General features: G+C 42.1%; 1 protein-coding gene across 1 annotated transcript in view; it reads right to left on the bottom strand.

Annotated features, from left to right (window-relative positions):
* LOC126251705 (uncharacterized) overlaps window positions 1-27,628 on the bottom strand; it is a 59,502-nt gene that overhangs the window by 8,061 nt on the left and 23,813 nt on the right. The window contains exons 2-3 of the mRNA XM_049952299.1: window positions 26,573-26,784; window positions 13,888-14,083 (exon numbers count right to left, since the gene is read on the bottom strand). Of these exons, the coding sequence (XP_049808256.1) occupies window positions 13,888-14,083; window positions 26,573-26,770 (394 nt within the window). The 5' untranslated portion in view covers window positions 26,771-26,784. The remainder of the gene's footprint in view (window positions 1-13,887; window positions 14,084-26,572; window positions 26,785-27,628) is intronic.

Raw genomic sequence — 27,628 nt, 5'->3', positions numbered from 1 at the left:
AGTTTTACTATTGGTGTTTACAATAGATATGACCAACTGTCAGAGTCTAGTGGAGAGGAATCTCTAGTAGCTGTAGATGTAGGAAGCATGCAGCAGACCTCAGTAGTTACGGTGCCTAGAACAGTTGCAAAGTCGAAGAGGAAGAAGAAGGTTCTGCTGTTAGGTAGTTCTCATGGCAGAGGTGTAGGCCAGCAGTTGCAGGAAGTGCTGGGGAGTGAGTACCAGGTCACCAGCATTGTGAAGCCTAATGCAGGATTGGCTCAGGTGACTGTTAACATTGGGGTGTTATGTAGGGATTTTACTAAAGAGGATCAGGTAGTGATTGTGGGTGGGGCTGGTAATAGTACTGATAGTGATGGGGAGTGTAACATAGATGGTGACCTGGAAAAGATAGCCACTCAGACTGGCAACACGCATGTGTATTTCGTGGAACTGTTTCAGCGTCACGATCGGCCTCATCTTAATACAGCCGTCAGGCGTAATAACATGACACTTGGGGGTGCGCTGATGACAGAAAGCATGGGTAACATTTCAGTGGTGTCGGTGGAGTCTATCAGCAGGACGGGTTTCACTAGACATGGCCTGCACCTCAACAGGTATGGGAAGGGGAGGTTGGCAAAGCTTATAGGTGACAGCATAGGTGGGGTTGGTGGGATCACTCAAGGGAAAATTCCTGCAGTAGTGAGTGTTAGAGCTGCACATTTTTTTAGATTGAAGTCAGCTGATAGGTATTCCTACTTAAGGGAAGTCTCTCTAACAAAGGAACCACTTTCGACAAAGCTTAGGTATCCGAGTAATGAGGGAATTAGTATATTTCATCAAAATATACAAGGTATTAGAGATAAAGTTAGTGAACTGCTTATAGATGTTGACTCTGAAATTACTGGTATATCTGAACACTTCTTAAATAAGGAGATAATTCAGAGGCTTCCTTTACCAGGATACAGGTTGGCTGGCAGCTTTTCGAGGAGCTCTTTGCGGTGTGTGGGAGAAGCCATGTATGTGAAAAACGGCATCCCATTTGTGTCAATTGATGTTTCAAAGTACTGCACTGAAAAGGTGTTTGAATGTTGTGCAGGTGTGGTTAAATTTAACAGAGCTAAACTTCTAACTGTTGTTATTTATAGATCCCCAGACTCCGATTTCACAACATTTTTGCTAAAGCTAGAGGAGGTTCCTGGTTCACTTTATAGGAAATACAAAAAGTTAGTTATATGTGGTGACTTCAATATTAATTGTATAAGTAATTGTGCAAGGAAGAGGATGCTGGTAGACCTCTTTAATTCATATAATCTTATGCAAACCGTATTCTTTCCAACGAGAGGGCAAGGGAACAGTAGAACAACCATAGACAACATTATTGTTCATTCCTCATTACTAGAAGGGCATTCTGTTAGCAAAAAGGTGAATGGCCTTTCAGATCATGATGCACAAATTTTAACTCTAAAAGATTTTTGTGCTGAAACACGTGTTAAATATAGTCATCAGCTGTTTAGGAAAGCTGATCCAGTTGCTGTAGAGACCTTTGTAAACCTTATCAAGGAAGAAGAGTGGCAAGATGTTTATAGCGCTGATACAGTAGACGATAAATATAATGCTTTTCTCAAGACTTTTCTCATGCTCTTTGAAAGTTGCTTTCCGTTAGAACGTTCAAAACAGGGTACTAGCACAAACAGGCAGCCTGGGTGGCTGACTAGAAGGATAAGAATATCTTGTAGAACAAAGTGGCAATTATATCAAAACGTTTGAAACAGTCAAAATCTAAATGCAGCAGCCCATTACAAACAGTATTGTAAGGTGCTTAAAAATGTTATTAGGAAGGCAAAAAGTGTGTGGTATGCAGATAGAATAGCTAAGTCTCAGGATAAAATGAAAACAATATGGTCAGTCGTAAACTAAGTGGCTGGTCTGCAGAGACAGGTCGAGGATATAGAATCAGTGCGTAGTAGGAATGTCCGTGTTTCTGATAAGTCGCATATATGTACAGTACTTAATAATCACTTTCTAAATATAGCAGGTGAACTAAATAGAAACCTAGTCCCAACAGGGAATCATATAGCGCTCTTAGAAAAAAGTGTTCCGAGACTGTTACCTGAAATGCTCCTCCATGATACTGACAAGAGGGAGATTGAGTTAATAATTAAATCACTAAAGACCAAGAACTCCCATGGATATGACGGGGTATCTAGCAGAATACTGAAGTATTGTTGTATGTATGTTAGCCCAGTACTTGGTCATATCTGTAACTTTTCCTTTAGGAGTGGTCGGTTTCCTGACCAATTAAAGTACTCGGTAGTGAAGCCACTTTATAAAAAATGGAGACATTGATAATGTTGACAATTTTAGACCTATTTCTATGCCATCGGTGTTTGCTAAAGTTATCGAGAAGGTTGTATATACCAAGGTTACTGGAGCATTTAAATTCACATAATTTGCTGTCAAATGTTCAGTTTGGTTTTAGAAATGTTTTAACAACTGAAAATGCTATATTCTCTTTTCTCTATGACGTTTTGGTCGGATTAAATAAAGGGTTGCGAACGCTAGGTGTTTTCTTTGATTTAACGAAGGCTTTTGACTGTGTTGACCACAAAATATTACTGCAGAAATTGGACCATTATGGAGTAAGGGGAGTAGCTTAGAATTGGTTCGCCTCTTACTTTAACAACAGAAAGCAGCGGGTAATTCTCCGCAATATTGAGAGTGGTAGTGATGTTCAGTTCCAATGGGGCACTGTTAAGTGGGGCGTTCCCCAAGGGTCGGTGCTGGGGCCACTGCTGTTTCTTATTTATATAAATGATAGGCCTTCTAGTATTACAGGTGATTCAAAAATATTTCTGTTTGCTGATGACACCAGCTTGATAGTGAAGGATCTTGTGTGTAATATTGAAACAGTAACAAATAATGTAGTTCATGAAATAAGTTCGTGGCTTGTAGAAAATAATTTGATGCTAAATCACAGTAAGACTCAGTTTTTACAGATTTTAACTCACAATTCAACAAGAACCGATTGTTTGATCAGACAGAATGGGCGTATTATAAGCGAGACGGAATAGTTCAAGTTCCTAGCCGTTCGGATAGATGGTAAGCTGTTGTGGAAAGCTCATGTCCAGGATCGCGTTCAGAAACTAAATGCTGCTTTATTTACCATTAGAACAGTATCTGAAATAAGTGACACTTCAACACGAAAAGTAGTCTACTTGGTTTATTTTCATACTCCTATGTCGTATGGTATTATTTTTTGGGGTAATTCTTCTGATTCAAAAATGGTATTTTTGGCTCAAAAACGGGCCGTTCGAGCTATATGTGGTGTAAGTTCGAGAACCTCTTGTCGACCCCTATTCAATAGTCTGGGAATTCTGACATTGCCCTCACAGTATATATTTTCTTTAATGTCGTTTGTTGTTAGCAATATTAGCCTATTCCCAAGAGTTAGCAGTTTTCACTCAGTTAATACTAGGCAGAAATCAAATCTGCATGTGGAATGCACTTACTTGACTCTTGTGCAGAAAGGAGTGCAGTATTCTGCTGCATCCGTTTTCAATAAGCTACCACTAGAACTCAAAAATCTTAGCAGTAGCCCAAACTCTTTTAAGTCTAAACTGAAGAGCTTCCTCATGGCTCACTCCTTCTATTCTGTCGAGGAGCTCCTGGAAGAGCTAAAAAATTAAGCCAATTCCAGTGTTACAGTGTTGATTTTCTTTATTTAAACTTACGACTTGTCACCTGAATATGTTTTTTTTTTTTTGTATTTCATTTTATCTGTTTCTAATATCGTGTTATAATATCATGTATTGACTCGTTCCATGACCATGGAGACTTCTCCTTAATTTGGTCCCACGGAATAATAAATAAATAAATAAATAATAAAGTGAAGGATGCGCATGGTAAGGATGGATTCCAAGAGCTTGTTGAACACCAAGGTGAGACATGTAGGGTGATAGGAAGAGGCATCAGATGGACGCTTGTTAGGTTTGGGGAACATAAGGATACAGGAGGTTTTCCACAGGTCGGGGTAGAAGCCGGTGGCAAGGATTACGTTGTAGAGGGCGGCAAGGACTGCAACGAAGGAGGGAGGGCAGTGTTTAAGATGGCTAATGCGGTCATGTCCAGGGATGGTGTTGCGTTTAGTATGGAGTGTGAAGCTGATGTCCTGTTGGTGTGTGGCCCAAGTACTGAAAGCTAGGAGCAAGGGGAGAAGTGGAGGTATCTGTACGTGGGATGACGTAGGGGAAGAGGGAATAATGAAATTGGGGATCATCTGGAATGGAAAAGACATCAAAAAGGTGGGAGGCAAAGTGGCAGCCCTTTATGAGGATATCAGGAAAGGGACGGTCATCAGGGAGGAGAGGGTACTGGGGGGTAGGCCGTTTCCCAGTAAGGGAGTGAAAGCAGACCAATACATGGAAGAGTTTATTGGGAGTGTGGATTTTAAACAAACACATAAAGTGAATATATGAGTGGTTTTTGGGAAGAAAAGAGAAAGAGACAGAAAAGAGTGTCTTGAAAACTGATTGTGTTTTAGTGCTCTCGTTATCGTTAAGGGGAATTAATGACAATAATAAGTAATACTAAAAATACAGATGCTGACAGAGAATACAGGTTGCAGCGTTGTGTACAGTCCAGTCACATTAATGTGACAACCGCCTTTGTTCGCCTCAACATGCAATAACGAATCACAGACAGCAGGTGGCAGCACTAGCAGTGGAGGGTATGTGCGTGAAAAACAGAGCAGTCATTGTCGAACGATTTATCTGACGTCCAAATGGCATCACCATTGGCTTTCGGGCCAAGGGCGAAAGCATTCCAAAACGGGCTGTCGGCGTACCGCCGTCTTTAACGTACAAATATGCCGTGAACGGCAAAATGGCGCTATCCAAAACCGGTAACTGTTCTTCACTGCGGGCCATAGATGGCAGGGGTGAACGACAGCTGCGGAGATGTGTACGGGCGAATAGACGTACAACTGTAGAGCAGTTGACCGCCCAGATGAACCAAGGGGCTACCAATAGTTTCTACTCAACGATCGTTCAGAAAACGTTAATGCGTATGCGGCTCCGCAACAGGCGCCTGCTTCATGCACCCACGCTGCCTTCTGTTAGTCGGTGACGAAGGCTGGAATTTGCACGCCAGTACCGCAACTGGACGCCCGCGGAGTGGCGACAGGTGGCCTTTGCAGATGAATGTACTGACTTGACAGAAAATCCTAAGAAATTTTGGTCTTATGTCAAAGCGGTAGGTGGATCGAAACAAAATGTCCAGACACTCTGTGACCAAAATGGTACTGAAACAGAGGATGACAGACTGAAGGCCGAAATAATAAATGTCTTTTTCCAAAGCTGTTTCACAGAGGAAGACTGCACTGTAGTTCCTTCTCTAGATTGTCGCACAGATGACAAAATGGTAGATATCGAAATAGACGACAGACGGATAGAGAAACAATTAAAATCGCTCAAAAGAGGAAAGGCCGCTGGACCTGATGGGAATTTTGGAACACGTATTATGTTCGAGTATAATGACTTTTCTGGAGACTAGAAATCTACCCTGTAGGAATCAGCATCGGTTTCGAAAAAGACGGTCGTGTGAAACCCAGCTCGCGCTATTCGTCCACGAGACTCAGAGGGCCATAGACACGGGTTCACAGGTAGATGCCGTGTTTCTTGACTTCCGCAAGGCGTTCGATACAGTTCCCCACAGTCGTTTAATGAACAAAGTAAGAGCATATGGACTATCAGACCAATTGTGTAATTGGATTGAAGAGTTCCTAGATAACAAAACGCAGCATGTCATTCTCAGTGGAGAGAAGTCTTCCGAAGTAAAAGTGATTTCAGGTGTGCCGCAGGAGAGTGTCATAGGACCGTTGCTATTCACAATATACATAAATGACTTTGTGGATGACATCGGAAGTTCACTGAGGCTTTTTGCAGATGATGCTGTGGTGTATCGAGAGGTTGTAACAATGGAAAATTGTACTGAAATGCAGGAGGCTCTGCAGCGAAATGACGCATGGTGCAGGGAATTGCAATTGAATCTCAATGTAGACAAGTGTAATGTGCTGTGAATACATAGAAAGAAAGATCCCATATCAATTAGCTATAATATAGCAGGTCAGCAACTGGAAGTAGTTAATTCCATAAATTATCTGGGAGTACGCATTAGGATTTAAGATGGGATGATCATATAAATCCGAAAACAAAGGAAGTAGGTTACAGTACGCTTGTTCGCCCACTGCTTGAATACTGCTCAGCAGTGTGGGATCCGTACCAGATAGGGTTGATAGAAGAGATAGAGAAGATCCAACGGAGAGCAGCCCGCTTCGTCACTGGATCATTTTGTAATCGTGGTAGCGTTACGGAGATGATAGATAAACTCCAGTGGGAGACTCTGCAGGAGAGACGCTCAGTAGCTCGGTACGGGCTTTGGTTAAAGTTTCGAGAACATACATTCACCGAAGAGTCAAGCAGTATATTGCTCCCTCCTACGTCTATCTCGCGAAGAGACCATGAGGATAAAATCAGAGAGATTACAGCCCACACAGAAGCATACCGACAATCCTTCTTTCCACGAACAATACGAGACTGGAATAGAAGGGAGAACCGATAGAGGTACTCAAGGTACCTTCCGCCACACACCGTCAGGTGGCTTGCGTAGTCCGGATGGCTGGAAGCGGGTTTGAACCATCGTGTTCCCGAATGCGAGTCCAATGTACTAACCACTGCGCCACCTCGCTCTGTATGGGCCTTGACATTGTAAGCAATTGAAAATCTTGAAAGATAGCCCAGTGGAGAACTTTGTTTCCTGAAGGTCTCGGTTGAAGAGCTGTTTTGTAAGTTTTGGTAAATCATTTGAAACGTAGTTCGTTGCCTGAGGCGGATAGTTAAATTCCGATGTCCTCTGTTTTCTTAATTTAGTCTGTCTGCTGTCATTGCTACTTGCCAAATGCTACTTTTTAAATTTTACTTATCTTCGTTGCCGACTAAGGCGAGCTACTAACAGTATCTGTTTCAAAATTGTATTTAAACACATTGCTCGCTGTGAAGGCGCTCAGTTAATTACTGTGTTTCTTTATTCTATTGGTTTTTAAGGCAGCTTATAGGTGGAATTATTTTTCATATTCTATTACTGCGCCCTCATTATACTGAGTGTTTACCAGAGCCGGAAAGTTAATACGGTGTAAATAGCTTTTCTGAAGTGTCTGCCTCGTACATTAACAGAGCTAAAAGTTCTTGTTTTCGATGTTTGACTTACTATTAAGTAAAATAACTGAAATGTAAAAGTTTATTTGATACAGCACTTTATTCTCTCACTAACTTAGCTCCCTATCATTTCACTCAACTTCTTTTCCTTATTAGTCCAGCAACTCTCTGTAACACCATAAGTCAAACCCGCAGAGTATTTACGTGTTTCAATCACCCGACGCATTATCAAAAATTTCAGGAAGAGACTGAACTATTGTACCAAGTGATATTTTTTCGAAAAATATGCCGTTATGGCGAGAACTCTTTTACAGCGATTTATCTTGGATGGTCCCATACTAGTGCAGAGAAAGCAGTTTGTTATCCAGTGTATCTTCCTCTTGCCAGAATTCAATAATATAATAGTAAGAAAACCTCAGTGGTCGTGCTGTTGTGTAGGCTGAATAACCTTTTTTCATAATATTCGTTCTGTTAGACTGTGATGAAGTTTTTACATTTTTTTCTTATTTTCAGAATCCATTTCCATCCTACGTGAAAGGGCTAACAGCGAATGTTGCTGTCAGTTGTATCATACTGGCCACTACAAGTGACCGTCGTTGATTTACACCCTAAAAAGTGTGATTTCTACTGTGGAAAATTAACTGTACGTCAGCGGGGTAGAGGGTTGTTTTCTATGAAGTATATATCTCACACGGTAAGAAAGGTAACGGAAACCTGTTTCATCTTCACGTGCAATCGAAAATGTGTCTCCTTACACAGCACACAAGTTGATCATTCAGCAACAGTGTCGGAGACCTGAACGTAGTCTGCCTCGGTAGTTGTTAAACAAAGATTTGTTAAGCAAAGGGGCCCGGTTTTGATTGCCGAGCAAGTCGGAGCTTTTCTCAGCTCGGTGACTGCGTGTTGTGTTGTCTTTACACTCATATTGTTATAATTGACACTGATATTGCGAGGTAGGAATCAGCTCGGCCCGAAAGCCAATAAATTGTAAAAAAGAAAAAAGAACAGCTAACCTTCCTTATGTAGTGTACCTACTAGTAACAACAGCGTAATTTATTTGCAGAAAAGTTTTTAAGTCTTGTTTGAATAGGTCTAGATAACAGATAGGGTAATTTTTGAGCGGTAATTAATAATTCCTCCTCCACGTGCTCTCGCCGTACACTGGAAAAACGGCACCTTGAGTTGAGTTAGCGTTCGTGCTGTACCGGACTAAATTCCGACAACGATTTTCCACCACCACGTTTTGTGCTGTCAAGTGCAATCCGATGAATATTACAAGAAGACATTCAATCACATGTGATTTAATCAGGAATAAACCAGTTCATCTATATAGAGCTGAAATTGTAGAATCTTCCAGCTGACAGACACGTGATAGATAAAAATTTGACTCCAAACAAACTAAACTATTGTGACATTAAGCAGAGAGAGCGTCTCCCAACTTCCTATTATCGGCATTTTGCCAGCTCCAGCCGGTCCTGGAAAGTAACGCAATCGTCTTCAGATCTTCGGGACACATGAAACGACACGACGTCTCCACAGAATGTGTACTTGGCAACACTGTGACGCTGTTTCTTAAAAATTAAATATTATAATTGTCTAGATCGGGTACATTACAAAACGCTGAATGTGATTATTTGTTTCAGTTGATTAACTACTATCTTTAGATCACTCGGGGTACAATACGTGTCAGCACATAGCGTATTGACAACCCTACATCGATTATACAGCTGATAGCATGTCCACATGAGTAACATTCTCAATAAAAAGTTGAATAAAGCAGCACGATTAAATCAACAAATTCGAAACCGTGCCTAATGGAATTGCCGCCTGTTATAAAATGTATACACAACATCGTTACTACGGGTAGCTTCTGAAAGTTGAGAAATGCTTGTATGTCTGATTTGACTGTGACCTACTCATAGCTGCAGGAAGACTACAATTAGCCATCTGGGGCGTCCATCTGTGGAATCAAAGCTGGGAGACACTTAAGAATGTCATCGAACCCGTACCAGGACTGTAGATGTCGATTGTGGAATATATTAGAAGACTGAAAATAACTGTGCGAATTTTAGCTAACAGGATGAGGTGAAATCGATAATGCTCTAAACATAGGAGGAGGACGAGGTAGAAATAATGGTATTTTGTCGAAATCTGACATTTTGAGACCGTGGCCGTGTACAAAATACAGGTTGATTATTGCTGAGAAGAAAACAGGGACCTGCCACTGTTAATAGCATTACCGGTTTAGAACCGACACGGTAAGTTTCAGACGACTGTTCGTGTTTGGACAGTCATTTGTATAAGTTTTCGGGTCTTTATTCCTCCTTGTGGTAAACGTTCCATCGACTGGCAGTGTTCTACAGCAAAAAACGATATGAGAAACGGCCTATTTAACTACAACTGTACTTAATAATGAATGACCACAATATAAACAAAACTTTAAAACAGGACTGTTTTAATTTTAGGATACTTTCGTCTAAAATCCCGCGTCATTAGGTTGCAATATTCGGTGCTTGTATCTCATGAAGCCCACCAAGAAATCCTCTCCTCTTCCAACCTTTTCATCTCAAAGTAGCACTTACAACGTGCGTCCTCAATTATTTTGCTGGATGCATTCCAGCCTCTGTCTTCCTCTTCATTTTTTACCCTTTACAGCTCCCTCCAGTATTATGGATGTCATTCCCTGTTGCCTTAACAGATGTCCTATCATTGCGTCCCCTCTTCTTGAGAGTGTTTGCTGGTATCCCGGAGAACCTCCTTATTCCTTAGCTTATCAGTCCACCTACTTTCAATATTCTTCTGTAGCACCACATCTCAAATCTTTAGATTTTCTTTTGTTCCGGTTTCCCCACAGTCCATGTTTCACTACCATGCAATATTGTGCTCCAAACGTACATTCTCAGAAATTTCTTCCTCGAATTAAAGCATATGTTTGTCACTAGTAGATTTTCTTGGCCAAGATGAGAGTTGGCAATACTCTCTTAGGATTTAAAGGTTGGCTACAGCGCGCATACACACGCTCTGGAATCTAAGTTATTGTTGTCGCGCTTCGCAGCGCACGGATTAATTTAGTGGCAGTTTGGAAACCAGGGTAGGAGCCCGCCTGCTGTGGTGCGCACGTGCGTTGGGCGAGGGGTCGTCGCCGAGCTGCCGTTCTGCCGTGTCCGCCAGCAGCGACACAGGATTTGGTAGTGAGTTGATATTTTTTATAATTTGCAGCGCGCTTATTAATTTAAAGAAAAGGGTTTGTGTAAGTGCGTAGCAGCAGACGGAAATTTTGATAATGATAGGAGTTGAATTCTTAAGGGAAACCATTGTTACGCGAATAGATTAAGTATTGATTTTTGTCATTGATTTCTTTTGTAATTGTCAGGGAATTGTTTCACTATGTATTTAACTGAGAAGTATTTCAATCTGTCTCAAGAGTTTGATTAATTTGTGATATTGCTTTAATGCCACTGGAGGCAGATTTACATACGAAGCGATTGTTTAAAGAGCTTCTAGCGTTTTGTTAATTGAATGAGAAAGAATCGCTTTCAGAATATAGTTTTTGAAAAAAGGAATTACTTGTTTCGGTTATCATTTATCGAGTTTAGATGTGACCAAACCCTTTGTCTTGAATTATATGTAGTTGTAGTAAGCAGCAGCAGCAGCAGCAACAGCAGGAGCTGCCATGCAAAACATGCATTACACTCAGCATGAATCATAGGTTTCTTTATATTTTTGTTAAATAATGGAATACAGCAGATCAAGCAGTGGCAGCAGAAAGAGCAAGTTATTTGTTGGGCACAGGACCAATTAAAAAAAAAGTTTAGGTGATCTCTGTAATAGTAAAGTTAACAAGAGTACAAGCACGAGATTTTCAGTAGAAAACACGAGATAAGAAGTTTGAAGAGCTCGCGACTTTCAAGGAATGCTCTTTTTGCCAGTGCTACTTAGCTTTTTGTATCTTCCTTGCTTCGGCCGTCATGAGTTATTTTGCTGCCTGGTTAGCAGAATTCCTTAACTTCGTCTACTTTGTGATTCCCAATTCGGATGTTAAGTTTTTCTACTTCTCATTGCTTCCGTCTTCCTCAGATTTGCACTCGTTAGATTCTTCATTCCATTCAAAAAGTCCTATAACTGTTGTTCACTTTGACTGAGGATAGCAATGTCACTGAGCAGATATATATTGAGAATAAACTCTAGTGAAAGGCTACATTTTAGGAGTCGCTAAGTAAAGAGAAGCTTGTGTTGCGAAAATAACAAAATTTAACTTTCACTGATGCGTAATACCCATTGGCTACAGCACTTGACATCTTGGGATCGGAAGCAGGCTCCCGACGTTCTGCAATTCCTCCTGTGCGCCTCCGGCAGTGTCGTTGCCAAGAGCGTGCTTGCTAGCTTATCGCAGTTGCCGAGTGAACATTCTGGCTCCAAATCGTTTCTATTGCCACTGTAATCCTTCGTCCGTTTTTGACTAAGTTCAGTCTCCCATGGGGAAGATCCTTCAGGCGAGTCACTTGTTGTTTATTTAATGCCTACATCTTGATGGTTCAAAAATGGTTCAAATGGCTCTGAGCACTATGGGACTCAACTTCTGAGGTCATCAGTCCCCTAGAACTTAGAACTAGTTAAACCTAACCAACCTAAGGACATCACACACATCCATGCCCGAGGCAGGATCCGAACCTGCGACCGTAGCGGTCTCGCGGTTCCAGACTGCAGCGCCTAGAACCGCACGGCCACTTCGGCCGGCCCTACATCTTGATACATGTATTACTAATATATTAGGTGGTTTATAAATGTTATTGACAGCATTGCATGTAGCTTTTGGATTTCATTACTTGCTTATGACCGCCCGTGCGGTCAGTGTTTATTGAGTAACTGCCAGTAGCTGTTACTCACGCTATGTATGGAAAGTGTTCTGTTTGTGACTGTTTATTTAGTATACATAATCTTCTCGTTGCCTGAATTGTCTTAGGAGAGACAGATTCCTTTACTTAACCTGCGGGGAACTGGAGTTGGCATATCGCTGTTGGATGACTACGTGCGTGCGTGCGTGCGTGCGTGCGTGAGCGGGCGCGTATGTGTGTGTGTGTGTGTGTGTGTGTGTGTGCCTTTGCTCTTATTTTTAAAATTGTGTTTTATGTGTGTTTTCGAGGCAGATAATCTGAGTTGTTTGGGCGGTTTACTGTGAGGCGCACTTCTTAGCGGTGTCACCAGAGGCGATGGTTTAAAGCACGACCACTTCCGGAGTTGCTCTGGGAATTTAATGCCCGACTTCACATTATTTACTAATTTTGAAATTTGAATTCAATGTATTTGATGTTGATTCCTGTTAAATCTGTTGTAAGTCTTCTAGGGATTAACGAATTTATTATGCAGCCTTTGCTGCACTGGAGATTTACGGTTCAGTTTAAATTTAACTGGCTGCTCGTGTAATCTTGTTGTCTTAATCAAAATACTTGCAGTTCTTTTAGCCGAGAAGGAAATTATTATCTTAAATCTTAAGGTTTTTGGGTTTTAAGTTAGTCTTTATTTAGGAATAAATGGTATTTAGTACTGTTCTTGTAACGGATGATGTTCAGGCCCCACTCTCCCACTCCTTCCTTCTCCGAACTCAACAAAGGTACGTAGGCATGCAACAGTAGTACGTCTTTGTAAGGGCCCTGATAGATTTCTCAAGTAGAGGTGCGTTGGAAAACGAATACGAGGTGAGAAAGAGAAGACTCTTACAGTAGCACCATGGGAGTCGCTTTTTCGCCGTCAGATAAAATGACAATGAAATCGTTGATGACTTTATTCTATGAGGCACTACAGAGGTGGTAATGATTTAATGTAGGATATTTACACAACGTCAGTCATTGAAGAAATATAAATATTTCGATCTCCTTCCCTTGCCTAACCAATCCTGTTGCTATAAATGTAATCGACCAAAGCTTTCAGCAGCGGATTCTTTTGGAACGAGTCCTCCTATTATACCATTAGTGTGTATTAGCTCCTTTCTTTCTATCGAGGTGCAAATGTGTGTGAATTCCTAAGGGACCAAACTGCTTAGGTCATCGGTCCCTAGACCTACACAATACTTAAATTAACTTAAACTAACTTATGCTAAGAACAACACAAACACCGATGCCCGAGGGAGGACTCGAACCTCCGGCCGGAGTATCCGCGCAGCCCGTGACATGACGCCCTCAACCGCGCGGCTACTACGCGCGGCTTTCTATCGAGGGAACTAATGCTGTCGAAACTACTAACATGCCATTGCAAAGTATGATAAAAACACAAATCGCTAAGAGTCAAATGTAAATAAAAAGTGACAGTAGTACCTATGGCAAAATAATTATGATTCCTTCTTGAAGGCAAACAATAAAATGCTTTTAATTTTTAAAACGATTGGCTCAAATCGCTCTGAGCACTATGCGACTTAGCTTATGAGGTCATCAGTTGCCTAGAACTTAGAACTAATTAAACCTAACTAACCTAAGGACATCACATACATCCATGCCCGAGGCAGGATTCAAACCTGCGACCGTAGCGGTCGCTCGTTTCCAGACTGTAGCGCCTAGAACCGCACGGCCACTCCGGCGGCAAAACGATTTTTTAATCTCCTAACTGGCTTAAGCCCATTAAGTAATGTTTTCCTACTAATACCATTACTACCAGAAATAATAATAATAATAATAATAATAAATGTTATGTGTAGACTCACTGTTAACCATCCAGGAAGCGTCGGGCAGAACTGTCAGTTCCTTCAGGTCGAACGATTCAGAGCCCCTGCTGAGGGACTGGTTCAACAGCACGGTGCCATTGTCGGAACTCCGGAAAAAGTCGAATGTCTCGCAAAGGTCTATTGGCTGCAGCGCAAAATTTCGCACTTCTTCTACTTCAAACCAACGGCCGAGTATCTGGTGAGAAAAGAAAAATAAGTCTCGTCCTGTCTTGTTAAGTAAGTCTTACTGTTAATGGTGGTCGTCAGAGTGGATAGTGGCCTTATATGTTGGTATACTATTAGATGACACTCTCAAATAGAAAGTGTAGACCAAACATTCTGCGCTAGCCAGACAGCCTCCGCACACAAGCTAGTTTTTGAGCTTGTGCCACAAACCCCGGTTAATCTAATTTCGGCACTGTGTGCGGCGTACAGCATTTTAATGTATGAAGAGCTTTCTGTTACGTGATTCAGTTACCCGCCGTCGAGCCGGGACCGCTCGAATCTTTTATGAAATGGAGCAGAAATGCCGGGTCTTTGAGATAGAGCGGCTGTGGTAGTCTTATACAAATGAGAAGCGGAAAGTTCACTTTTTCCTTAAAATTGAATAGGGTATTACTGGGTAAATTAAAGGAAGACCTAGAGTGATTGCAAACCACACCAACAGTTTTCTCGGAAGAGAAATTAAACCTTGTGGCTTTCACCCATTCCTCAGATCTCTTGGGCATTTTTTTTTTTTTTTTTTTTGGACCTGGAGGATGCACTGATGGCGGTAGAAAAAACGATCCACAAATAAGCAACGCTTTACAGGGGTCTTTACGGTATATAGTTCATCACGATGCCGAACGCCATTAGGTTTGAAACACATCGTCAAGGTATGCTATTTTTCTGCATAAAACGTTCAGAGTGGATAGAAACGACTGCAAGATCACACATGTCCACAGCTCGTGGTCTAGTGGCTAGCGTTGCTGCGTGTGGATCACGGGGTCCAGGGTTCGATTCCCAGCCGGGTGGGGGTTTTCCTCTGCCCAGGGACTGGGTGTTTGTGTTACTCTCATCATTTCATCATCATCATCATCATTCGTGAGAGTGGTTAGATTAACCTGTGTACAAAAACTGGGCTGTGTAAAAATTGGGACTTTGTACGTGCGCTGATGACAGCGCAGTTGAGTGCCCCACAAGCCAAACATCATCATCATCATCATCATCAAAATCAGACTGCAGTCGTCTTTAGATAGAAGTACTCTCCCACTCGGTACAGCTCATGCAGCAAAACCCGTTGAATTGGCGCTTCCAGCTGTGTCAGGTATCCGCAGGTGCAGGAATACCTCCTGAAGTGAAAATTAAGGCGACTTATTGTCGTCCTCTTTTGAGAACATGACTGTCTGGAAGATGTTCACTGGTCTTATTTGGAAACATTCCTGATGTTTGACACTTGCGATTAGCGTTTGTGAATGCAACATAAAATTCCTAATAATGACTTAGCGTACTTTACATTAGCTGTGGATTTATTGAGTTTGGCAACTGTCGGCATGAGATATTACTAACTGTTCTCCTCATCCTAGTCTTGCTACCAGAAATATTTAAAGGTTTTTTTGGCCCTGGGACATCACTTCACCTTTCAGGTAGCTCCAAACCCCCTTCCTCCCCCTTCCCTTCCTCACCCCCACCATCACTGTGTGTGGTATGGTGCTCATTGTTCCACGAACTTCCTGGATTTTATTGATGACTCTGGAGTGGATGCATAAGTAACATGCTCGATCATGGCGAGATATTCATCGAGCCCTACACGGCTTCACGCTATTCGAAAACAGATTCAGAGCTATAAAGAGTCCATTATCTCTTATGAGCATATGTATTTATGCGGTCTCTTCATAGGATGTGTGAATCTAGCACAGGAGTCCAGAAGGGGGAGTAGTCACTTCTGTGAAGATCGTGATCTACTTCCCACTGTCGTACCAAAGTTGCAATGAGTAGCATGATCCCTGCTTATCAACATGATATCCTCAGTTTGTGTGATAACTGCAGTTTCCAGATTCATATGGAATGAAGCAGCGAAATGCTATTTCTGCGTCCTGTGCCTAATTCGGGATATAATGAACAACCTGTCAACTAATATTACTACGATCGTGTTCTGCACGGAAGATGACATTCCGATCAACGGACAACCACGCTAGCAATGACGTCAGGGCACCTATAAAGCGGGGTAGTATTTGCAGGGTAGTCCCACGTCCACAATCGCTGTATACGCAGTCACAAAGAATACGTTTACAGCCGCGCGGGATTAGCCGAGCGGTCTTAGGCGCTACAGTCAGGGACTGCGCGGCTGGTCCCGGCGGAGGTTCGAGTCCTCCCTCGGGCATGGATATGTGTGTTTGTCCTTAGGATAATTTAGGTTAAGTAGTGTGTAAGCTTAGGGACTGATGACCTTAGCAGTTAAGTCCCATAAGATTTCACACACATTTGAACATTTTTGAATATGTCTACAGGCACTCCGCTGTGGAGGGCCACAGGTAGAATGGAAGCATGAGAGTCGCAAACTGATGAGGCCCCATGACGTAATGTGAATCGTTATGTTCTTTTCGGATGAGGCGATAGTTTACAGAGACCTAAAGTTTATCACAGAGACTTGCAAAGGGCCGACCATGTGTGATATCAGAATGAGTGGACCATTATTTAGCTGTGAGGGCTTGACGGTACCCCCGTAGTATTATACTGAAACTGGGATCTGAGAAGGCAGCATCCACTGGACGTGTTGTATCGAGGCAAACGGTGTACAGAAGGCTTTGGGAGAGTGGCCTTTATTGTCGGAGACCTGCTGATGTGTACCTCTAGCGCGTCTTCGCAGAAGGGAACGTCCAGAGTGGAGCCGTCAACATGCCATCTGGACGGTCGCACAGTGGGCCAATGTTCTTTTCACAAATGAGTCCCGACTTGGTCTAGACAATGATTCTCGACGGGTTCGCATCTGGAGGGAAAGTGGAACACGATTTCAGGGCCCAAACATTTTGGAAAGAGACTGATATCGAGGATGAAACCTAATGATGTGGGCAGGGATTATGTTGACCACTCTAAAACTCTTCATGAAATTGCACGGTTAAATCGGCAAGGTTAAACTGCTGTGAGGTATCGTGACGAGATGTTGGGACCTCACGTGCGGTTGTTGCGAGGGGCTGCGGGCCCAGACTTCGTACTGGTGGACGACAGTGCTCGACCTCATCAAGCACGGATGGTTGATATTTTTCTGTAAATGGAAGACATTGCATACATGGCTTGGCCAGCTCGGTCTCCCAATTTGAATCCCATAGAGCATGTCTCGGATGCACTAGGAAGACAGGTTACATTACGTCAGCATCCACCAACCATTCTGCAAGACTTGCGAGCAGCTCTGCAGGAAGAATGGATGTTATTGCCTCAACATGAGATCTATGACATCATTCACAGAATGTCCCGCCGTTGTCAGGCCTGTATTGGAGCCAGAGGTGGTCACACCCCGTACACCACTTAACCAATTGTCAGAATGTGTGTGTAAATCCGTGAAGTTGAAAAAAAAAAAAAAAAAAAAACGAAGAACATTTTTGTCTACCTTTATGCATGTTGCAGTTGATTACGTTCTGTATTCCTTATATTGTTTCTACTTTACTATCACCTGTTTATACTGTATTGTGGCAAAATAAACGCAACCTCGCAAAATTTCCGTTTCTTGCTTCAATTTTGGACGCCTGTATAGTAAAAAATAGGGACGTCCAACTATAATTTAAAGGTCTCACTGGTTCAAATGGCAGATGTGGTGGCAGATACACCGACCTTTGCCCTGTCATTGTTACGTCTTTTTTTCTGGGCACTGGAGCGTCTATATTTTAACACGTTTTGAACGGGTCATTTTGTTATCGGTCTGATCGGTACCAATTTTGAAATTTATTTTCAACTAACTTCCCGATGGGGTAGAGACTTGAAATTTCAGGCACAGCTCAGACCTGGATGGCAGTGCAGTGGGAACTCGCTTTCTTGTCGGAATGTTAGGTAGCGGTGGGGGTGGGGTTGTTAGTAATATCCGACACGTCAGCTGCTCTGCAGGGCATTGGAATCTTAATCTTGGCTACAGCAGCAACGTGCAAATGTAGTATATGGAATAAAAACAGCCACCAGCTGCGGAAGGTAATAGTCAAAAGCTCTTGATCTACGTTTCATCTCCTATAAATGGCTCTTCTTTTGAGGTCTTATTGCGTTTTACATGCTGATAATCACGTCCTATTGGCGACACATCATGATCAGCATGATCATGTTTCATCACATACGTTTATGCGTTAATTATTTATTGTAAGCACCCCCGTTTTATGTTATAAATCTTACAACTACATCATGATCAGTGTTCTGCCCCAGGACAGGTCTTCACGTCTAGCTCTCAATGCAGTGCTGTCCTTTCCTACCCTCTTTGTTTCCTCATAATGGTTTTCTGTCCTTATACTATCCACCATATGGTATCTTCCGCATCCTCTTCTTCTTCTTCTTCCATTCAAAGTCGTTCCATAGTACCCATCAGTAAATAATCTCTTCTCATTGTCCAAGCCAGACGCGTTTCCTCTTCATGATTCCCTTCAATATTTCTCTCTCTTCTCCCACTCTTATCAACACCCCTCAATTTCTCACTTTGTCTATCCATTTTATCCTTTCCATCTTCCTCCAAAACCGTATCTCAAATGCATCTATTCTTCTTTCTTCCACTTTCCTCGGTGTCCATATGCTCCATACAAAGCACTTCGTCAGTCTCGCCCTCAGCTCCCTGATCATACATCCACATTGAAGCCTCCTCTTTCTAAAGTCTCCTTGGCAACTGCTATAAGCATTTTCATCTCCTTATTGGATTTCATGTCTTCCGTAATTCAAGTACCGTTATAACTGTTAAAAATTCACAAGAATATATTTTCCGGCCTATGTGTACGGGGTTAGGAATCTGATGGTGCTAAGAGAAATTATTTCATGCTTTTAGTCTGATTTTAAAGCATGTTATATTAATAATTTATTTTCATTTAAATAATTATTTAAAATGTGTTCCTTGTAAATATACGCAGGAAGGTCTTTATTTTACGAAGTCTGAAATCATGCAGATGTCCCCTGAAACTATTAACGTTCCACTTAAGTACGGGAGCCATTTAAAATAGATAGCAGGAATTGGTAAACACATTTTAAATGGCTCCCGTACTTAAGTGGAACGTTAATGGTTTCAGGGGACATCTGCATGATTTCAGACGACTGTGAGCCACTGACAAATTATGGTTGGTGGGCTAGCTTGTTCTAGTGTCGAGTTGCCTAGATGCATGATGTCCTCTGCATCATATCCGCTGGTTCTTGGTACACCTGTTTAACGAAATGTGGTGCCCTGCTCACAACCTCATTTCTCGTTGTGGCTCACAGGGACCGGGTAAGGTGTGAGGCACTTTATTCTTCGATTGTATTTTCTCCACATTTTTGAATTTGTCTTTCTCTTTTTTTACTTTGGGGACAGTTTTATTTTTGGACCCGTAGTCTATGGGTAGAATCTTTCATTATTTATCAAAATGTCCTCGGTTCCGAATTCGAAACCCACCACCGCTTAAATTTTGTTTAATAATTAGCATTGGCACCCGAAGACTTCCGGCATAAGAAGACATCCCCATTCTGCCAAAGGCATTTTCAAAGAGGGCGGAGGAGCGGACAGAGGTTCAGGCCACGCTCTCCTCCTTGGCGTGGAAAACTGCCCCTAAAGGCGGAAGAATGAGAAATGATCAACAGCATGACGACGCAGACGGCAATGGAAACCACTGCATTAAAGATACATAACGTGTACCCACAGGACATGTGGCCTTTAATTGAAAAAGTACCATGATGATCTCTCCATGGGGAAAAAATTCTAGAATAGTCCCCTTTCGGATCTCCGGGAGGGGACTACCAAAGGGGAGGTGACCATGAGAAAAAGATTGAGTAACCAAAGAAAGGATAACGTTCTACGAGTCGAGGCGTGGTATGTCAGAAGCATGAACCTGGTAGGGAAGATAGAAAATTTCAAAGGGAAATGCAAAGGCTAACTCTAGATATAGTACGTGTCAATGACGTGAAATGGAAAAAAGATAAAGGTTTCTGGTCAGACGAGTATAGGGCAATACCAACAGCAACAGAAAATGGTACAACGGGAGTAGAATTTGTTATTAATAGGAAGGTAGGGCTGTTAGGGCTGTTCTTATCAGAATCAACAGCAAACCAACACCGACAACAATAATTCAGGTATACGTCCCGACGTCGCAAGGTAAAGATGAAGAGATAGAAAAAGTATATGACGATACTGAAAGGGTAATCCAGCACGTAAAAGGAGATGAAAATCTAGTATTTATGAGGGACTGGAATGCAGTTGTAGGGAAGGAATAGAAGAAACAGTTACATGAGAATGTGGTATTGGGACGAGGAATGAGAGAGAGGAAAGCCTAATTGAGTTCTGTAATAAAATTCAGCTAGTAATAGCGAATACTCTGTTCAAAAATCACAAGAGAAGAAGATATGTCGCGAGGAGTAGCTGCGTGGTTTGAGGCGTCATGTCACGGACTGCGCGGCCACTCCCGCCAGAGGTTCGAGTCCTCCCTTGTTCTTAGCATAAGTTAGCTTAAGTTAATTTAAGTAGTGTGTAAGTCTAGGGACCGATGACCTAAGAAGTTTGGTCCCTTAGGAATTCACACACATTTGAGCATTTTGAGAACATATATTTGGAAAAGGCCTGGTGATACGGGAAGATTTAAAATAGATTGCATCCGACAGAGTTTCCGAAATCAGATACTGTAAGGCATACCCAGGAGCCGATATAGACTCACATCACAATGTAGTAGTGATGAAGAGTAGGCTGAAGTTTAAGAGATTAGTGAGAAAGAATCAATATGCAAAGAAGTAGGCTACAGAAGTACTAAGGAATGACGAGATACGTTTGAAGTTCTCTAAGGCTGTAGGTACAACAATAAGGAATATCTCAGTAGGCAATACAGTTGAAGAAGAATGGACATCTTTAAAACGGGCAATCACAGACTTCGAATAGTAAAACATAGGTACAACAAAGGTAGCTGCGAAGAAACTATGTGTAACAGAAGAAATACTTCAGTTGATAGATGAAATAAGGAAGTACAAAAACGTTCAGGAAAATTCAGGAATACAGAGTAATGAAATAAATAGGAAGTGCACGGAAGCTAAGAGGAAATGGCTGCATGAAAAATGTAAAGAAATCGAAAAAGAAATGATTGTCGGAAGGACTGAATCAGCATACAGGAAAGTCAAAGTGGCCTTCGGCAAAATTAAAAGCAAGGGTGGTAATATTAAGAGTGCAACGGGAACTCCACTGTTAAATGCAGAGGAGAGAGCGGATAGATGGACAGAGTTCACTGAAGGCCTCTGTGAAGGGGAAGATTTGTCTGATGTGGTAGAATAAGAAACGGGAGTCGGCTTAGAATAGGTAGGGGATCCAGTATCAGAATTTAAGAGAGCTTTGGAGGACTTGAGACCAGTAAGGCAGAGGGTATAGATAACACTCCGTCAGAATGTCTAAAAGCGTTGGGGGAAGTGGCAATAGAACGACTTTGGTGTGTAGGTTGTACGAGTCTGGCGGCATACAATCTTACTTTCGAAAAAAATATCATCCATACAATTGCAAAGACTGCAAGAGTTGACAAGTAAGAAGATTAATGCACAATCAGCTCAACAGCTTACTTACAAGAATAATATACAGAAGAACGGAAAAGGAAACTGAGGATGTGTTAGATGACGATCAGTTTGGGTTTTGGATAGGTAAAGGCGCTAGAGAGGCAGTTCCGCATTGCGGTTGACAATAGAAGCAAGACTAAAGGAAAATCAAGGCCAGTTCACAGGATTTGTCGACGTGGAAAAAGCGTACGAAAGTCAAAATGGTGCAAGGTGTTCGAAATTGTGAAAAAAATAGGGGTAAGCTATATGGAGAGTCCGAGAATATGAGTGGTGTAAGACAGGGATGTATTCTTTCGCCCCTAGTGTTCGATCTGTTTATCGAAGAAGCAATGATGGAAGTAAAAGAAAGGTTCAGGAGTGGAATTGAAATTCAAGGTGAAAGGATATCAATGACCGATTCGCTGCTGACATTGCTATCCTGAGTGAAACACAAGAAGAATTACATGATCTGCTGAATGGAATGAACAGCCTAATGAATACAGAATATGGACTGAGGGCACATCGAAAAAAGAGGAAAGTAATGAGAAGTAGTAGAAATGAGAACAGCGAAAAGCTTAATATCGAGGTCAATGGTCACGAAGTAGATGAAGTTAAGGTATTACGCTACCTAGGCAGCAAAATAAGTAATGACGGATGGAGCAAGGAGAACACCAAAAGAAAATTAGTACTGGCAAAGAGAGTATAGAGTATTCTTGGCCAAGAGAATTCTACTAGTATCAAACATAAGCCTTAATTTGAGGAAGAAATTTCTGAGAATGTACGTTCGGACCACAGCATTGTATGGTAGCGAAACGCGGACTGTGAGAAAACTGGAACAGAAGAGAAACAAAGCATTAGAAATGTGATGCTACAGACGAATGCTGAAAATTATGTGTGCTTATAAGATAAGGAGTGAGGAGGTTCTACGCATAATCGGAGAGGAAAGGAATATGTGGAATACATTGACAAGAAGTAGGGACAGGACGATAGGACATCTGTTAAGACATCAGGGATGATTTCCATGGTACTGGAGGGAGCTGTAGAGGGAAAAAACTGTACAGGAAGATAGAGATTGGAATACATCCAGCAAATAATTGAGGTTGGCACAGGAGAGGTATTCCTGGCGGACCGCATCAAACTAGTCAGAGGACTGATGACTCAAAAATAAAAAAAAGACCTGTTTTCGGAGATACGGTCCACGTCCTTCGAATGAAGCCCTATAAGGATCTTGCAACCCAGGGTAAATTCGAAGCTCCAGCGACAGTCAACAAGCGAAAAGGTGACGAAGAGCGTAGCGGCAAAGGAAGTTCTAAGATCACCGCCAGAGCGAACATCAGTCATCGGGAGTCGGAGTATGCAGGACCGATGACTCGTTCCAGGACTAGGAGGACGTAACACCGAGACGGTGTTCTCTTAAGGACGCAGCAATGTCGCACAAGAAGCTCAGTAGCACAGTCACTGTGGTGTAGTGGTTGTGATGCTAGACTGGTGCATGGTGAGTCGTGAGTTCAAAACTCGGAGGAAATATAAAATGGAGGTAATCATGTTATTACCAGCAGATTTTTTTATTTGGAAATCGACAAAACAGAGATAAAAGAAATAGTTGCTACATATGATTAGCACAACCCTTTTATCGGAAAAGTTAGACATGAAGAGTTACTGGAAGGACTAGATGAAGGCAGAAGTTCCGAAAAACCATTACTAGTAGGACATATGACTAAGAGACATTAAGCCTATGTAGATTATAGTTGATAGTTGACACTTCACCAGTTGGAGTCAGTTTCCTCCAATCAGAGCGCTCAGTGGCACGACCGAACCGTTCCACTGTTGCGGAACTGCCACGGCTAATGATCAGTTCTCTTCCAGTTCCTTGGCCGCCATTGATTTTTGGTGTGTTTGGATCCCGCATCATGGATCTGGTGCTTTTATTTCGTGTTTCACCGTACCTGATAACCACACCATAAACGATACACACATATAACGATGCTAATGAAGTACACACAGTTTCATACAGATCACTAACTAAACAATACTGGATACTTCCGCACAGGGCGCGATTATCATAATCACGGAGATGGCTTACATTAAATAAGCTTCGCACGTCATTGCGTTGAACCGAGTTTTTGAAGGCTGCAATTCATCACCGCCACTGAGTAATCACAATCGAAAATGTAACAAGTTGACATTGCGTTGTAATATAGCGCAATGGTTAGCGTGTTGATCCATAATTGAAGGTTGCACGTCTGAATCTCGTAAAATCGCATGAAATTTTTATTTATGGATCTAATCAAAAGAGTCTGATTATCATTTTTATTCAATTAATTTGTTTAAATGTAATTTTTTAGGTCTAATTCTTTGTCACTTCATTTTCATCAACATATTGACTTCTTTATTTGATCTTATTTTTCTACCTATCATTCTTTTTAATCTAGAATCCGAATGTGTTGTCTATAATCTGCAACCAAATGCCAACGAGGTCTGCAATGCGGCAGCTCCACTAGCCAGTGAGAGAATAATTTCAGGTAACCAATGATGGTGAGAAATTACAGTCTGCTTTTAGCGCTGAAACTGAATTTTTCTGTCTTGAGTTTGATCGTAGAGGTCAGCTTTAATAGCCATGAGCAAACTGATCGTGACTTTATTTCTGTCGCAGATTGTTCACCACCGCATTCTCGGATACATTACGCATCACGAGGTTGTGGTTAGCCTAGACAATTGTCCACAGAACAAAATGGTTCAAATGGCTCTGAGCACTATGGGACTTAACTTCTGCGGTCATCAGTCCCCTAGAACTTAGAACTACTTAAACCTAACTAACCTAAGGACGTCACACACATCCATGCCCGAGGCAGGATTCGAACCTGCGACCGTCACGGTCGCGCTGTTCCAGACTGTAGCGCCTAGAACAGCTTTTTTTTTTTTTTTAATTTCATTTTGTTCGCTTTTGTTCATTGCAGCTGCTCGGGGCGGACGTCGTAAGACATCCGTTCAAGTTCGTTATTGATCCAGTAACTCATTTTTTTTATTAAAGAGGGCAGCTAACCCTCTGACCAAACACGCTGAGCTACCGTGCCGGCTTAAGTAATTTTAAGTGGACTATAGTCAATCTGCTACAAAGAAAACAGTGTAAGATACATCATATTATGAAATATGTATTGCCGATTTTTGAAGACGCTAACCACCGAAGATGAACAGAAGTTATGAAATCAGTGCACAGTGGAAGAAAATTAATGTATACTTAACACTAACAGAAATGCTAATAAGAGTTTCGCTTTAATAAGTAAGTATTCGTAAACGCAGCGCACAAAAAATTAGTCCTCCCCCCCCCCCCCCAAATGAACCTCACACTAATACGACGGGCCGGCCGTTGTGGCCGAGCACTTCTAGGTGCTTCAGTTTGGAACCGCGCGACCGCTAAGGACGCAGGTTCGAATCCTGCCTCGGGCGTGGTTAGTTAGGTTTAAGTAGTTCTAAGTTCTAGGGGACTGATGACCTCAGAAGTTAAGTCCCATAGTGCTCAGAGCCATTTGAACTATTATGGTATAACACCGGTTCTAGCCTTGAAAATGGTCTTGATGCGGCGAGGATGTTTACGTGTCATCTGGCCAACCACGTGTAACAATTACTATTCATACTCTAAATGCAAGTTATCTTCAGTCATAAATGTCGCTTTCTAGCTAAAATAAACATTATTTGTCTCATATACGAAGCTATGTAGCCGCAGGTTGTTTTATAATGATTTGCCGTCTGACAGGCTAGTATTTCTAATTATTTTACATACAAAACGTAATAAACACTTAATTACCACCTTTTCCTGGATTTCACGACACTCTGCAGACGCATTTGACACCTTGGCACACTGTTCGCTCTAAATTTGGTTTTTACGATTTCGACCTTTAAATATGTGCTTATAGTATCATACCATTCGTTGCATCTCTGACGCATGTATCGGTCTATGGGCACACTTATTCAGATCGCTGTATCTTTGCGTTAACTGTTCCCACATTGAAGATGTGACAGCTGGTATCCAACAAAGAAAGTGAGCACATGTAGTGTTCTAGAAATTGGCATTAGTTGTGAGCTTTCTGGTTTTAATTCTGACGCTTGCATGTTATGTGCTCGCTTTTGATCGGCTATACCACCTTTAACAATAGAGTCACTGTACAACACATAGATAGCTGTGGTTACAATTTTAGGCTGTTCGTTGTAAATTATCATTTTTGTATGTCAGAAAGCTAATATTTGATGTGTTTCTTTGTAAATTGCTTTTGAAATTAGCCAGAAAGGCCTAAATAGGTCAGTCGTGTAAGATGTAATAATGTGAGTACTTGTTAAAAACAGCTGAGGTGGAAAACTTCAAAATGTCTTTTAACATTGTGGTTCATAATGGGCCCTATAGATGGTATAAAAAGCAGCCCCTTACATCCCCATACATCCCTCACCCCCTTCTGCCCAAAAATTTAGCTCATAAACTGGCTGAGATATACCTGTATCCTGTGGTAACAGCAATTCTATTTGGGAATGGAAACTATTGTTGATTAAGCATGAGTCTCGTCTCTCTCTGACATTTTAAGGATCGTTGTTCTCACGCCGTGTTACTTTGGCTGCGAGTGATGCACCATTACTTGTAGACATGTTGGACAGGTCGTACTGATATACCACAGTTCGGGCAACTTGGTTCACGGGATGTTCGGGGCCTTGGCCATACACAATAGCTTCTTTCTGCCACCATGTAACGCCTTCATTGCGACCCATTTTACAGTGGTGCTTGCATGTAACTGACAGGCACACATCACTTCACAGCCATGAGTTACATCAGTGATGAAGCGTGGCATAACCCTCTTGTGCCGGTGGTACACACACCATCTACAGCGCTCCATCGTGCCCAGTGTACTCATGTAGAGGATGACTAATGACGTGTACCGCGAGCTGATCTAATTGGCCTCAGGTGAAAAGGTTGCAGATGCAGATTTTTAGTGTAGCGACCTACCTGCGACAGGGAGACGTTTCTCAGCGGCGTGACGAGCTGGTCCAGCCAGCGCGTGGCCTGCGAGGGTTCCGCTGCAGGGTCGGAGTCGATGGCGGCCCCCATAGCAGATGCCAGCAGCACGCACAGAACACCCACCGCCAGAGCCCTCTGCGTGCCGCCTCTGCCTCTGCACTTCCTCTCCGTCTCTCCCCCTCTCATTCTCTACTCGCTTTCTGGAATAAGAAAGAAATACTACATCAACAAAACGGCTTGTGCATTGATATGAGTAGCTTCGTACTGTCAATGACTGTTTTGCATTGATATTCTTAAACATTTTGAGTACCATGCACTTAATTCTACATGCCTACGATAAAATCCTCTCAGGAGATCAGGCAATTAGTGATATCATCTTGTCACAACATTTTGATGAGTTTCATACTCATCATTTCAAGCGAGCCGAGTGCTGGCTTTGTCTTGTCTCAAGCTTTCGATGAGTTTCGTACCCACCAACTTCAGGTGAAGATCATGGTTCGAAGCTCATCGAAACATTGTGACAAGACGACGCCACCACTCGGATGATCACCTGATAAGACTTAACATTGGAATAAGCTGAGAAATCCTGCAATCACGCCCTTAATGTTGTGGGCACATGTTACTGAGTCCTCACGAAGGTGTTGTGCCCTTAATATGCCTAAAATACTATGGGAATGGCATTCTTCCAGCAGTGAACACAACATAATATTATGGGCGGTAAATGATAACAGCCAAACAGTCGCAGGATAAAGATTTATTAAAATCATTGACCACGGTTTCGGTATATCTAAATATACCTTCATCAGATGTAAAATACACTAAAATGTCATCCTGCAGCGGAGATACATAAAACAATCGTGCCAAAGGCGTTGTGAGCAGTTAAAACATCATCTCCATTTATACAGGCGAACTACTGATGCTATGCTGTGTTCGCATCGACCCTTTGTCCATAATTGTGTTGTATAAGTAGAGATGATGTTTTAACTACTGACAACGCCTTTGGCACGATTGTTTTATGTATCTACGCTGCAGGATCTACGCTGC

Source organism: Schistocerca nitens, chromosome 4 (assembly GCF_023898315.1).
Source record: "Schistocerca nitens isolate TAMUIC-IGC-003100 chromosome 4, iqSchNite1.1, whole genome shotgun sequence".
Lineage (NCBI taxonomy): Eukaryota > Metazoa > Arthropoda > Insecta > Orthoptera > Acrididae > Schistocerca > Schistocerca nitens.
Note: the sequence above shows the minus strand (reverse complement) of the source record. Positions and strands in the feature narration are given on the sequence as shown.